Below are 15,502 nucleotides of genomic sequence, written 5' to 3'. Positions count from 1 at the left end.
CCGCCTTTATTTCCCCCAGACAATTTAATAATTACGCTCTGTTAATTCAGATTATATATATATATATATATATATGTAGATAGATAGATATAACGAGACATTGGATGCTGGAAAGATGTGATATGTCCACATACACGTCATACCTTGACCCTACGGAGTCAGGAATATGTCATAGTTTCATCACAGTGTGACGTCACTGCGCCATTCAGAGTCTCCGGGGTGATGTCAAAATGTGGCATTACCATGGGCTGACCTACGCATCGATGTTGCAATATCTATGCTATAAATTTGCATTTTTGTTGATATCTGGTAACGGTGTTACTTGGGTTGTGCCAACAATGAACCACAAACGTATACGTTTTAATGAATTCATTGTTGAAATAGTCAATAGAAATTTTTAAAAAAATCACTAAAGATAAAATTTGATAAATTATAATTTAAATGATATTCAGTAGCTAATTGCATGTAATATGAATACTATATTCCATTCTGCATGACCTACTTTATTAATATATTAATTTTAATTTTTTTTATTTCAAATACTGTTAAATCATAAGAGTGGGTCTCAAAATCAACACATCTTTTTCTTTCGGAGAAAATGAGCAGAAATTAAGTATAATAATTTATTTAGCATTTAGCAATCAAAGATATGTTCTTAAGAAACTCATGTTATGTTTTTGAGCTGGGCAAAATAATTAGTGTGACAATGGGTTGCTTGCAACTGACGTAGTGCGGGTATCTTGATCCTGATTCGTTGTTGCAACATAGCATTTGTTTACGTTAGCAACTAATTCTATTTCGAGAAAGCCAAGCTCATCAAGTATCGATTCTCTTAAATGACAGATTCTAAATTCTTTCACAAAGATTTCAATTCTTTCACCATATATTTCTTACTTAACACAGACAGGAATGGAGCCATGAAGAACATAAACAAACTAATTATGCATCGAAGTTTCCTGGTACACAAAACACAAATATATCACTGCAACAATTAAATACATAAACAAATAGGAAATCTAAGTTAAGTAAACTAAGTAGGCGAAAAAGGGTTATATTTCAACAAATTTAATGTGCGATACAACTCTGTATTTTATTACATAATTTAACGTTATTTAACATTCTAATTTATGTAGAGATACTTAGCTCGACTTTAATAGTAGATAAATAGTAGATGGCGCTGACGTCATAAGTCACATGGTATAAGTTATCTTCTTCTTCTTGAAGTGCAAGTATCCAATTGCTGAGAAGAAAAAAGTTAATAATTTTTTTAAAATATTAAAGCGTACGGCAGAGAGGATATGGGAAGCCCAACAATCCCCCATATATCATACCAACAAATTCAAATTATCAGTGAATGCGTACTTGCTACCAATAATAAAGAGCATGAGAAGAGTTCCAAAAATTGAGTTGTCGAAAATAATATTAATTAATATTTATTTTAAATAATACTCATTTAGACATTAAGCAAAATCAGAAACGATAAATGCTAAAAAAAACATTTATAATAATATTTTATTAATAATTTTGTGAAGTAAGATTGAGTATACATTTAATTTTTTAGCACACGTATCTTATTTTCCTGATCTATTATTTTTACGATATGCATTTTGCATTCAAAATATTAAAGATAATGATGTTCTTGCAGGACTGAATAGCATTCATGGTTTAACATTGCTTCTCAGTATATATATATATATATATATATATAGCAAACATGGAAAAAATTACAGAACAATGAAAAAAGGGGGAAGAAAAAAAATAATAAAAATAAAAATAACAAGAAACCGGGAATAAAATCTGAAAAAAAGGAGAGAAAAAATTTTATAAAAAACTTAATAAAAAACAGGACAATGGAAGATATAATCTTTTCATCAGCTCACACGATTATATCAGCAAAAAAGAGTGCCTTCTAGTATTGTATCATTATAGCCAAAGCGAAATATATCAATACAATAGTGTGAGAAGCACTCAAAAAAATTTTACGAAAATATTACGAAAAATAAAACAGATCACAATAAGTAAAAATACCACGTAAAAACAGAAAATAAAATGTTTAAAAAAAACAGAATAAAACATGTAAAGAAATCTATAAAGCGCGTAGCGAATTCAAATGAACTTACATGAACGGGAAATTTTTCAAGAATGATTTAAAATATTTTCGTAACTAGATAGCCAGATTGCAAAATATGAAATCAAATGCGCAAATTGAGGTAAAAGCGTAAATAGAGGGGTTTTGTATTTAATTGTCAACTTACTGTAGTACTGATGTGCGTTTGATTTGTTAGTTCCAAGGATTGGCCCGAAAATGGATGTGGGCAATGAAATATTATATTGGATAATTTAGAAAAGTTGACAATTAATAATTTTAGAAAATTAACTTTTATTTAAGAAAAAAAATGGAAAAGAGAAAGAAACATGAATTGCCTATTTTGCACATAGTTTTAGCCACGGATTTTCCCGAAATGGATTTGCACATGGTGAAAATTATATAAATTAACAAAGAAATTTCTTAATAAATTTATTTGCAATAATATACTATTAACTCAATGATTTCATATATAATTTAATTACTTTAGTTGGGTATCCATTACTTTTTATTATCAAATTTTGAAACAGTTTATCTATTTGTTTTGTGGATAAATAAACATTGCTACATATTCTTTTAATCTTCTTCCTTGGCNGTTCCTAGAAACATTAGAATTCCAAGTAATTAGTTTATTTATATTAAAATTAAAATCAATTATTGTTTTAGATCAGTGTTTCCCAAACTTATGATTTTTGTGTATCCTTTCTAAATTTTTCGTAACTCTGTGTACCACTAATAAAAAAATGAATGTATTTTTTAAAAAATATGTTTCTTTTTCTTTTTTGGTACAACGTTTGGTTAATAAGTTTATTTGCATCAGTGAGAAGGATGATATTGTTTTTTCTGTGGTAAAAAAAAATTGCACAAAAGTTAAAAATCACTACTGACTGTTGAAACCACTAATTATTAACTGTTAACTCTGCAAAAAATAACCAACAGAAAATATGTAATAGTAAATATTTATGGCTAGCTTTATTTTTAAATAGAATTTTTTGAAATTTCCTTTGTTCCAAAATATTTCGCATAAGAACACGCACCCCCGCTAAACTGCTCCCGTACCCCTGGGGGTACACGTACCACACTTTGAGAAACACTGTTTTAGATGGATAGATAGATAGATCACGTGGTACCATTCCCATGGAATTTGCCACGGTACCCCAAAACACTCCAAGCTTCCTTTCTTTTTTTATTTAATATTAAAAAAATATAGCTCATAAAAAAATCATGAATGCTGAGGAGCATGAAATTTATCTTTCAAAAATATCAAACAACGTGGGAAATTGTTGAAGAGTAGTCCAACTAGCCCAGATTTTCCCATACAGTTTAATATCACTCATTACTAAAACGTTTTTGTAATCCAGTCATCATTAGGCTAATGGGATAACTTAAGCCACTTAACAAGGCAATTGTTGAATGATGATAATTGGCTAAAGAGTTTGGCTAAAGATTATGTAGCAGTAGTTCCATTAATTGCATATTTTAGTGGATCACATGTGCTAAGTTTCCTTGGAGTTTTATTGAATAGGTCATTCTCAGAAAAAGCAAGAATTTTTGTCATGTAATATTTAAAATAGAAATTAAATGTTTTAAAACAATTAGTATTATTATTTTAAATTGTACCTTCAAAAGAGTTTTGGAACACAGTTTATGTTTGCTATTAAAAAATGAAACTTTTAGTTAACATAAAGTTTTAAAATGTTTCAATTTACTAAGTGTTCAAAACTTCATAAATTTAGTTTAAAAAAAAGGAGACCTAAAATGTCAAAAAAAATTTAAACTTAATTAATTGTTTAACAGAATTAATAAGTTTAAATTAGAAAATAAAAACTATAAAAAACAGAGATTGCAAAAATTTTAATTAAAGTTGCTCTAGTATAGAAATGAAAACTAAACGAAAAAGTATGATCACAATGATATAACTTTGACTTAGCAATCGAAAATAAGCACTTAATAAGTACTTAAAAAAGAAAGTCTTACAAAACTTCTTAAAATCCCAAACTTAGAAGACACAACACTTTCCTGGGGAATAAAAAGCAGTGGCTTTCATCGAAATAATCATTAGATCCAAACTTCTTCGAATTCAAACACTCATTTTTACAAAATATTCCCTTTTCATGAGATCATCGACATTTCAATTATTAAATCATTTCTGTTCAAACAAACAATCCCACAAGAGGCCACCATTTTTAATGCTTGGGCGTAGAGTAACGAGTGGTTCGTCATTTTTCTCCAAATAATATAGGAGTACAAGTAAATAACCTAGCATTATTCGAAATCAACAATAAACTAATAACATTTAATAAATGCAGAATTGCTAGTACAAAACTCTTATAGAACAGAATTATATAACAATGTTTTTTAACGCAGTCAACAAAATTGAAGAATTTTAATCTTGTAAAATTCCATTTACGAATAACTAGGTTCATTTAGGAGAATCCTGAAAAATGCTAATGTTAGCAGTATTTGGAAGCTGTCATTTGAGCTTTTGTTTCGAAATCGTTGGCATTTTGCTATGAAATATCAATTAGATGTCTCTTCTTTTAATGATTTTCCTCTATTATATTAAAAATCTCTCGTTTCTCATTTTCATAAGTTAGAAATTTAAAATTAAATTTCACACTAATTGTTAGATTTATTTAAAACTACGCATTATTTATTACACTTAAATGTACCTGAACACAATATAAACTTTAATGCAAAATACTTTATATTCTATTGAAACTTTATCGAAATTTCTTCCTGAAAAAAAATTTTTTTTGTGCAAACGTTCTCAGTATTCATTTATATGTACACAAAATAGACTAAAGCACTTTTTTTTAAATAAAAAGAGTGCAGAAAGATTGTGAAAACACTTAATTTATAGAATTGTTTACTCATAAATTGCATAATTTTACTTCTAATGTAATATTATTTTTGAATAAAATTATTTTTATGTAGACTTCTTGTGGCTATAGAAATTGCGTTAAATTTGTAATTTTTAACGCAAATCTTAAAGAAAATGAAAGTACGCATTTACATCTATTTTAAAAACAGAAAGAGAAGCCACCCAAATTCTTTCTTGTAATAGTTAATTATAAACCAAATCTATTTAAATACTGTTCGATAGTTGAACAAGGGGTATTTTACATTTAATATATTCCTTTTTTTCTGACACTGTGAATGTTAAGAAATGGAGCAATACTGCATGGAAAAGAAATTTTATTGCATGGAAAAAAGTTTACTTAAAACAAAACTTTTTTTTGGTTTTGAGGCTTTCTGAACTGTTTAAACAGGTCACACCTGCTAATTACTGTGGCCATTTGTGAATTTATTGTCATTCACATATTTAATTTTACAAGATTAGTCGCAAAATACTGCTTATAAAACTTTTAAATGACCTGCATATAGTTGATTCATGACTTTAGTGAGACAACTCACATAATAGGAAACACGTGAATTCAATCAAGCAAATTTGCTAAACAGTAAATATGAGAACAAAATTAGAGAAGTCATAAGAATACCACTGATACAAGACAAGCCTTGAATCGGCTTCCATGTGACTTTCAAGTTTCCATGTTACTTTGTTGCAACAAAGTGGCAACAACAAGTTCATGTGACTTTGCAAAAAAGTTTCTTAGTGACTTTAGTTCTACTAAAGTATAATAGTTGTGACTACCTAGTGACGAAAGCAACAAGTAGTCAATGAGGCATTTATGTGATATAACAAGATAAAGTAACCTCAAAGTCAAAATATGACCTCCTTGGGATCATTTGAAACAGTCACACCCGTGACTGTAACTGCTGTGATCGTTTTTGACTTTATTATGACGTCACTATTATAGTCTGTGATATCTGGTATTTAATCTTAAGCTTAAATTACAAAAGTAATTAACATTATCTTGATGTCATTAAAAGTTTGTAAAAAATCTATATAATTTTAAAAAAATAATTTAGGAAAATAAAAATTAACTATATTATTATTAAAGAAAAGTCTCAAAATACTTAAGTTATTAGTGCTTAACTTATTTGGTTTTTCCCGCCTTTTAAAATGTTTTGCTTTTAAGAAGATTCAAAACGCTTTCTACAATTCTAGATGAAAACATTGTTAAGCAATTACTTAAATAACGTTCACCCTGCTTATAGTAAATGTTTTACATCTTTTATGTTATAGTAAATGTTTCACAGCTTTTTACAAAGATGTAGGGGAAAGTAGGACAAAACGGGATACCATTATTGTTTTTATTTATTACGGAAAATCTGTTAAAGAGAACCACACATTATTTTTTTTACAGCTACATCACTTATTGAAACACAGAAAAAACATATTTAAAAACAATTTTAATGACTGTGAAATAGGAAAAAAAATCTTTTTCCAAACTCAAAGATATCCCGTTTTAGCATGCCTGGGTTGGACAAAACGGGATAGGGTTTACAATGCTTAATTTTTTGTGTAAAACTAACTAAAAAACATAATTAACTGACAGAAAATTTTGAAGCAAAATTTCTAAAAATTGTATTAATGGGATTTTATTGCTTCTACTATTTTTATGTAGACTATTGTTTTATAATTAAGTACACAAAAATTATGAAACTACATATGTTTTTAAATATTTTATGAGTTTTCAAACATGAACACTTATTCCATAATTTTCACTGTCGAGATGTGTCTGGTGCCCTTAAGAGGGATTTCTTAACAGTCCTTTCTTGTAGTTTAATCATCCTTTCTTTTTCTTTCACTTCTAATTCACTTTGGAGATACCTCTGGGGGTTCTGAATTGGAGATTGATCGTTCTCTGATTCAAGTCAAAATTACGATCTGTGGATGAATGAATGGATGTATGAATGGGTCCACTCAATAACGTAACGTGACGTAACGGGTGTGGCAGAAATCGAATTCTTGGCAATAGATGGCGCCACTGGAGAACAATAACAATCGCATCCCTCTGCCTTAACAGGCATACGAAAGCAACATAGAGATGGTGTTATTACTACAGTTTTCTTCTTCCTCTTATCAGCCATATTTTCTGGGAGCGGTCCTTATACTTGAGGTACAGGTAGAACATACTTTGGAAGGATGGAAAAGGGTAGCTTAGGTCGATAACAAGAGGGTAATTATCCTAAAACTGCACACATCAGTCTGGTGTCCAACGCCTGGAGGTTCTTGCTGTTAGATCAGAGGTAACAGACAATGCAAACAGTTGATCTGGGAAGACGTCAGAAGTCTGAGAACTTATACCAGTTTTGCTAAACCCTTTAATGGTAGTTTCTGCAACTCCTGCCATTGAATAAGCTGCGTTGAGCAGTTTTGTAACCTCGTAAAATTGCAAAGCACCTACCTGGATGGTTGAACAGCCACTTTCGAACTTCTTGTTCGTAATACGTGCTCAGTGGAGCCATGAAACTGACATCCAGGGGATGAAGGCGATAAGTTGTATGTGGGGGGAAGGTTAGGATGATAATATTAACTTTATACATTACTTAACATTAACTTGATAACTCGCCAAATTTACAAGTCCCACACTTTCGGTGTGACTGTTGTATCCAACAAGCAGCAACAGCACTGGTTTCTTATGCCTAGGGTTTGAAAATTCTGCGAACTTTTAAAACCAAACAATGAAGGTCTTCTTACAGCAGTATTCACCACACCGAGTTAAATTCAAGAGTAACTCGGGGATCGGAAAATCCACGCTTAAGAGTTACTCTCAGATTAACCCTCACTTTTTATTCTCCAACCGTTTTCAGCAGAGGATTTCACAACTCGAGTTAACACTTGCATGAAATATAACGGGGCATTTGATTGGGCAAGGTAAAACCATGTGACTTTGTATATAATATAAACACGTGCATAGGCAAATTAGCGTGAGAATCGCTCAGTATTTTTCGAATTTAGTCTTTTTTAATAATGTCGTTACCAAAGAAATTTGTTTTCAGCGACCACGAAACAGAAATATTGAGCAATTTGATAGACAATTACAAGCATATAATTGCTTGTAAAATTACAAATGCTCATTTCAATAGTAAAAAAGAAGAAGCGTGGGAAAAATTAACAACTGAATTTAACGCAATTCATGGAGTTAGAAAAAGGACAAAAATTCAGCTCCAAAATAAGTATAAAAACATGAAGAAAATGGCACAAAAAAACCAAGCTGCCGATAAAGTAGAGTTATACAAAACAGGAGGATGCAGTATGCTGAAAACCACTCCTATGGATGAAACATTTTTAGCCATGGGAGTTGTAAAAAACCCATTAGAAGAAGATATAGATTGTGATTCTGACTACAATAACTTCATAAAAGATTTTCTAGGTATGTTTCACTTTTAACAATACTTTATTAGTTATAATATATTCCATTGTTTACTAATAGATAATATTTTTTAAAATCAAACATTGATAGTTTAACGTAACTCTAATCATGAATTCTTTTTTTTAATATTTATGAATAAAATACTATATTAATATATTAAAAATAATATCAAGAAAGGAATTTTATAATATAGAAAACTAACACTAATTTTTAATAATCAATATTTGAAGTTTAATTTTGGAAGTTGAATCAGTTTTAATTTTTTATTTCACAAAAAAACACCCAAATTTTTGCTTATTTTATATGATGAACTTCTTACTTATACTGATTTGTAATTTTTTTAAATGCACATGTAACAATTTTTTAATAATAAATTTTTAAAAGGATTTTAAATACTGTGTCCCAAGTTAGAGTAGGTTGGTCCATCACATGGGGTACATTGGATCATGTAACAAAAATGTATTTCGATACAATTGAAAGATAAATGTTAGGTGTTACAGTACTTCCATTATATTATTTTGAGTTTAAAACTAAAAAACAATATTTAAAGTTTAATAAAATACACGTCTTCAAATATGAAACTAGTAATTCATACTGCACACTATTGCTCATTAAATTTTACTAAAAAATATTTTCTTTTTAGCACTAATACTTTCATAAGAAAATAAGACATAATAGTTAAAGTAATTTATTACTAAAGTAAAGTAATCATAACATTTTAACCAATAGCTGTGTATTGAAACGCCTGATATTTCCTTGTGTAACTTGCATTGTTAAAAAAAAATTTTAATGACTTTTTAACTTCGGAAAAAACATAAATATAATGCACATTATTAACATAAATACAATTATTTTAAATATATAATTATTTATAATGGTTCAACCTACTCCAGGGTTTTAGTGGACCACCGTACCCTGAGTTCTGCGTTTCACAAGAAGTTGCTATTACTTCTCTCCCAACATTTAAATTTGAATAGTTGCAAGTAATTATGAAAATAAATATCTAACCTAAATAATATCTATTATAGAAAATTTTAGAAGATTAAGAAGATTAGGATTATCCAATGTGCCATGTTTAAACAAACGAGACCAGAATATAATGTAATTATAATTTTATAAATTTAGTTGCTATAAGTCCAGCATTATACAGCACACCACTTCTCTATTTCAAAAATAATATTTTTTATTATTTCCGCATTTTAATTATCATGGTATTGTCAATTTGAAAACATATCATGATTAGAAAGTCTTTGTTTACAAGCACATATTTAATACAAAACTGAAGATATTTCATCGTAAATATATCACTGTTTTATTCTCAGCTCACTTTACTTCATTAGTTAAACTAAAGAAGAAAAAGCGATAGCAAAATTGCAATTTCTTTAATACCTAGGAAGATCAGGCTTTCATGCCATGCCCACAATCATGCACTTATTATTATGGACTTAAGATGGAAAAAATGTGTAGAATCAGATTTTTTAGTTACATTTTATATCAAGAAACTATATTAAATATTATTTCGTAATAAAATTTATCAATTGCTTATTATAAAAATTATGTTCTTATATTTTCAGAACAAAAGGAAAATTCTTCAGAGGCCATTACTTTTGAGTATAGCAGAACAGGAGATTTGATTGACAGTGAAGAAGATGATTTTCCAGTAATTATTATTTTTTTCTTCTTATTCTTATTTTGCTGCTAGCGTTCACTTTCTTGCATCAATATATAGCAAGATCAAGAACAAAAATAATAAAAACATCTAATCTGCTTATTCAGATATTTTATCAAAGCTCAACTTCATAAATAATTTTCAGATTATATATACACATGCAAGGCTTGTTTAACCAATTCCAACTTCTACGCTAAAATAACAATTTTTACTTTTGCTATTTTATTTGGATAGAGGTTAGTTAAAATTAAATGTATTAAAAAAAAGCCTTTGACCTGCCCATGTTATAGTATACTTAAATTATGCCAAGAACTTTTGATTTATTTTATTGTTGTTAACTGTTTGTTTGCAAAAATGTTAAGCACTTCAGATTGAAATTGTTTATTAGTTTTTATCTTTTTAAAAATATTATAAATTTAAAGGAAGCAAATTTTTATAACAGCAAATATTTATGATAATAACAGCTCAAGATATGCTTTTATTACATATTGCATACAACAGTTATTAATTTTAAAAATGATATATTTTTTGATAATAATTTAAGATTCCATAATTTATAATGTTTATTAAATGTTCCAATATTTTTATAAGTTTATGCAAAACATGAGTTTTAAACATAACTCATTTTTATTAAAACACACAAATAAGTATAATAAGTATTTGTTATAAAATTTGATTAATTTCATGCTTTAAGAACAAGGGCTAAATGAAACCATAACAGCAGATAAGGACTTCGCGACTCTCCCCACAGGAAGCTATGTTGCCCCAGAGATTTCTGAAGATCCCGTAGATGAACAGGAACAAGATAAGGTAGCGTCAGCAGTTTTGAGAAGTAAAAGAGCGAATGTGACGTCAAAAAAATTCCTTTGACAAAAAAAGTTCTGATTACGCCAAGGCGAAGACCCAATGCTTCTCAAATGGCTGCAGAAGCTATGGTAGATGGAGCGCAGGCAAGGAAAGCAGCCATTGAAGGCGAGGCTCTTCTTCGTAAAGAAGAGCATGAGGCGAAGATGGAGAGTGATGCAAAAGAGCATGAGCTCAAGATGAACATTTTAAAAAACGAACATGAAGTAAAAATGCAAATAGAATTCGCAAAGTTGCGGAATGAAGAGCAGAAATATAGGATGCTCATTGTAAAAAAAGAGTATTGCGAAAGTTTAAAACCAAACCAACCTTAATGTAAAAAAAAGGAAATGTAATGTAAAAAACAAATATATATTTCATTTATATTGTGTTTCTTCTTATTTCCTTTAAAACATGAGATGCTTAACAGAATGTTTGTATTACAAATTTGTATTGTGATCGAAGAAAAATTCTTTACTCAATTTATCTTACTCATAACACTTTAACAGTAATTAATAAAAACACTTTAGTGCAATAAATAAACAGAATTAAATAAAAAAATTAAAGAAACAATTTATTTACATTATGAGAAAATGAAGTTTATTGATAAGCATTAGATTTTATTAAAAATTATTTTTAGATAAGGCAAACAATTGAATTTCTTGAAGATGATGAAAGAAAGGAAATATAAGACCCAACTGTAACAAATAATGATCTAGAAGAGTTAGATGAGAATCAGATTTTTTGTAAGATATCGTTCACTTATAATAGTTGAAGAATTTATCTCCAAAATTGGCAGTCGATTAGACTCAGACACAGGCAACAATCATACTCCAACACCAACAGAAAGTTTTCCTTAGCTGCTGCATACTTGTAATCCTAAAAAATATTAGATAAAAATATTTGTGACAATTGTATTTCGTTTGGCGATTCCAGCCAATTGATGCATATTATTTATGAGATCGTCGTCACTAACAGTTTTTTTCTCTTCAGTATGGTCACCCATCGTCAGAGCCAAGTTATGAAGGACAGCTGTAGCAACAATAATTTTTTGTACATTCTGTAATTTACACCTAAGAGGTGCGTCCAGACAGGCAAATCTCCGCTTCCAAATACCATATTGACGTTCTACTACATTGCGGGCACTTGCATGCGTAGAATTATATCTGTAAGGAAAAACATTATATGAGAAAATAATTTACCTCTTTATATACCAGCTAATTCTATTTACAACCTATACTTTACTAACAAAATTTAATATATGCAATTTTTAATATACATGTAGCATGAAGTCTGTTGTAAATTGGAATCTTTTCAAAAACATTCCTTTTACAAAAGTTCAATTTGTAAAATTGTGATTTCATAAAATCAAATTCTGAAAAACTGTCCTTTTACAAATTTTAATTTATAAAAGTTTTAGTATTTTATCTAACTATACTGCACATACTTGTTTTTTAATATTAAGCATAAAATATAATTGTTAAAATCAAATGTTTTACATGCTTAAAAAATTTTTGCAAATTTTCTTTTACGATTAAACTAAAAGGAAAAACAACCTAAATATGTTACTCATGAGAAAATAAAACAATTATTAACAATAACCTTGCTATGTTTCGTACAATGTACATAATATATTGAAGTTTCCAGATATGGTCAATGGAATGTTTTTTTATTCCTGAAACGAATACCCTTTCTTCTTTCAAAACAAATTTTTAAAACTAGACAAGAGAAAAAGTAGGGTATGTGCCATCTAAACTACTAAAATTTAAGTTTCTCGGACAATGTTTGTCAAAAAGAACTTGTCAAAAACAAAAAGAAAAGAAACAAAAACAATTCAGAAAGCCTGACATTTATATTCTTAAGTTGCACATGTAAAGAAAAATTAAATCATGCATAAGCTAGTCAAATCAAACATATACTTGTATCATTACATTGTTTTGATTATTTTATCATTACATTGTTTTGATTATATTATAATTTTAAATGATGAGACACAAATAATAATGAATTTATTTAAAAGGGAATATTAACACTACATATGGTATCATCAATGTGACTACGTTTCACGAATCAGGTTCTCAAAGTTTAAACTTTTCCCTTGCGAAAAAGAACCTCATTGGGGTAAAGTAATTGCATCTGCGATGCTGCATGCACTTTAGAAACTGTTTGCGATTAAAAAAACTTTTTATAAAAATATTTTTAGTTATTGAATTCAAGCTGATTATCTTTGTTAATACGAATGACTACCGAATAATTCATGAATTTTCTTAATTACACAATTTAAGATTTCACAAATTTATTAATTTCAACAACAAAATTTGATATTTTATCTAATTAGTCTAATATTACAATTAACAAATATATCATAAGCATACAAACTAATACCTGACTTGATTTGTTCCAGTTGGGTGCAAAAAAGGAGTCATCAAATACGGCATTAATGGATAGCCACTATCCCCCAGAACATGGTATTTGAATGGTACTTCAGTCTCCAAGTGTGCACGCAGATACGAATGGTCGAAGACAGTACTATCATGAGTACTGCCGGGCCACTTTGTTACTATATTTCTAATGAAGAGATCCGAATCTGCCATCGTTTGAACATTCAATGCAAAAAAAAAAATTATTGAGCGGAAAGTTTCAGCTTTTGGCCCTCCAGAGTTTAAAATTGAAATTAGGGTACAGTCCAACACCCCATACACAGACGGGAATCCAAATTTGCTATTGAATGATTGGCTTACCTAAAAAAAATTTCGTGAAGTTAGACAATTATTTAGTTATTGCCACAAGTAGAATGTACTTTAGGATTGACTAAAACACTTTTATGAATTATAGGCGTGCAAAGTTTTAACATTTTTAATTACTTTTCAGCCATAATTGTGATATTTTTTGCCACATCCTATATGCATGCTTTAAATTAACTCAATCAATTGTTACGTTTTATTAAGTAAACGTTTGTAATGCAATTTTTGAATGTACTCAAATAAAAATCCTAAATAAATTTTGTTAATAATTGCATTAAATTAGACAGATATTTATTAAAAAAAAGCTTAGTTATTTTAAAATAAAAATTAAGTATAAAATATTGGAAGTATTGCACTGTATCAATTTTAAACTCACAAAGCTTTGTTGCAACCAGAATAAGGTGAAAAATTGAACCATGTCTAATAAAGAAGAATTAAATTGTTTAATAGTAGAATAATAATATAATAAAAGTTTAACAAGCATGATTACTTGGCTAAATTTAACATCAATCTTATATCTATGATAAAACATAGCATAACTCAACAACTTTTAAAATTTCTACCAATTTATCGCTTGATTTGCAAATTATCAATTTCAAATATATTTTCTTTCTTCTGTTTATATTCAGTTTTTGTAATTAAAATAACAATGTACATTATAGTAATATTTTAAAATATTATGTCTCACTTTTTTTTTAAAATACAACAATATTGGTAAAGATGTGTGTATTATATAAACTACATATTAATTAAACAAATATATTTAACTAACTCAGATAATGCCATATTATTATTCTTTTTTTTATTATATATATAATCTGCCAAAAACAGAAGTGAAAGAAACTATCTACTGGTGAAATAGTTTTAATGTAATGTAAACATTCTTAAGGTTTGTATCAAATAAAAAAGACAAAAAAAACATACATAACAACAGAAAAAGAAAATAACTCATGTAAAATAATTAAATAATAATACTGAAAAACTTACCTCCATTCTTTCTGCTTCTGATTGGGGTAAATAAATATATTGTGGCCTCAATTCCGCTAAACATTGGGATACCTCGCTAATTATTCTACTGACTGAAGGTTGGCTCATTTTTTGAGTATCTCCCAAATTAATTTGTTGATTTTCAAAAGTATAAAATCTTACAGCAGCTAGAATTTTTTCCGTTGGAGTTAAGGCATTGTTCCGATCTGTATCAGATTCCAACTGACTGCCAATTTTGGAGATGAGTTCTTCAGTTGTTGGTTTCAAGAAACGATATCTTTCAAAAAAGTCTATTTCATCTAATTCTTCTAGGTCATTATTTCTGATAGTTTGGACATATATTTCCCTTCTTTCAACAGTTTCAAGAAATTCAAGATCCTCAAGCTCAAACGTAGCGATGGAATCCTCCATCTTCTTTGTTTACAAGCTCCTCGTCAATAGGTAACCCTCCGATAACACGGCAAAAATGGAGGGTTACCAGGAGAGTCAGAACTGTCGATGAAATCTGCGAGTTTGGCGAAATTTCGGCTGGAGAATAACGTTTCGCACTAACTCGTGATTTTACTCTTACCCATAGATTACCTGGAGGTAATTCGTGCTGGTGAATAAGGGCGTTAGTGATCCAGCCGGTCTTGCGATACACTTCAAAACGATACTGGGAAAGCATAATTCATGAGTCTTGGGTTTTCCTTCACTCGAGGAATACAAACTTAGGAGGGACGAATGTCCCAGCTGCACTGATGCATGTTTCAACAGTAACCAAAACTCCTCATTCGGCTGAAGACAAGCTACCCACTTGCTTTTTGCCTCGTAGACTCAGAACTTTTGAAGGCTTGTTTGCCACTGTTACAACTCCCGTTTCATCAACATTATAAACATCATTTGGAGT

General features: G+C 29.1%; 1 protein-coding gene across 1 annotated transcript; it reads right to left on the bottom strand.

Annotated features, from left to right (window-relative positions):
• Positions 1 to 11,662: 11,662 nt before the first annotated feature.
• LOC110282343 (uncharacterized) lies at positions 11,663 to 15,024 on the bottom strand. The gene is made up of 4 exons (XM_071186636.1): positions 14,614 to 15,024; positions 14,003 to 14,046; positions 11,859 to 12,048; positions 11,663 to 11,761 (listed from the first exon to the last, which is right to left on the bottom strand). Exons 1-4 carry the CDS (start codon positions 15,022 to 15,024, stop codon positions 11,663 to 11,665), a joined length of 744 nt encoding a protein of 247 aa, XP_071042737.1.
• Between the last annotated feature and the right edge of the window lie 478 nt (positions 15,025 to 15,502).

This window comes from Parasteatoda tepidariorum, chromosome 1 (genome assembly GCF_043381705.1).
Source record: "Parasteatoda tepidariorum isolate YZ-2023 chromosome 1, CAS_Ptep_4.0, whole genome shotgun sequence".
NCBI classification, from domain to species: domain Eukaryota; kingdom Metazoa; phylum Arthropoda; class Arachnida; order Araneae; family Theridiidae; genus Parasteatoda; species Parasteatoda tepidariorum.
Note: the sequence above shows the minus strand (reverse complement) of the source record. Positions and strands in the feature narration are given on the sequence as shown.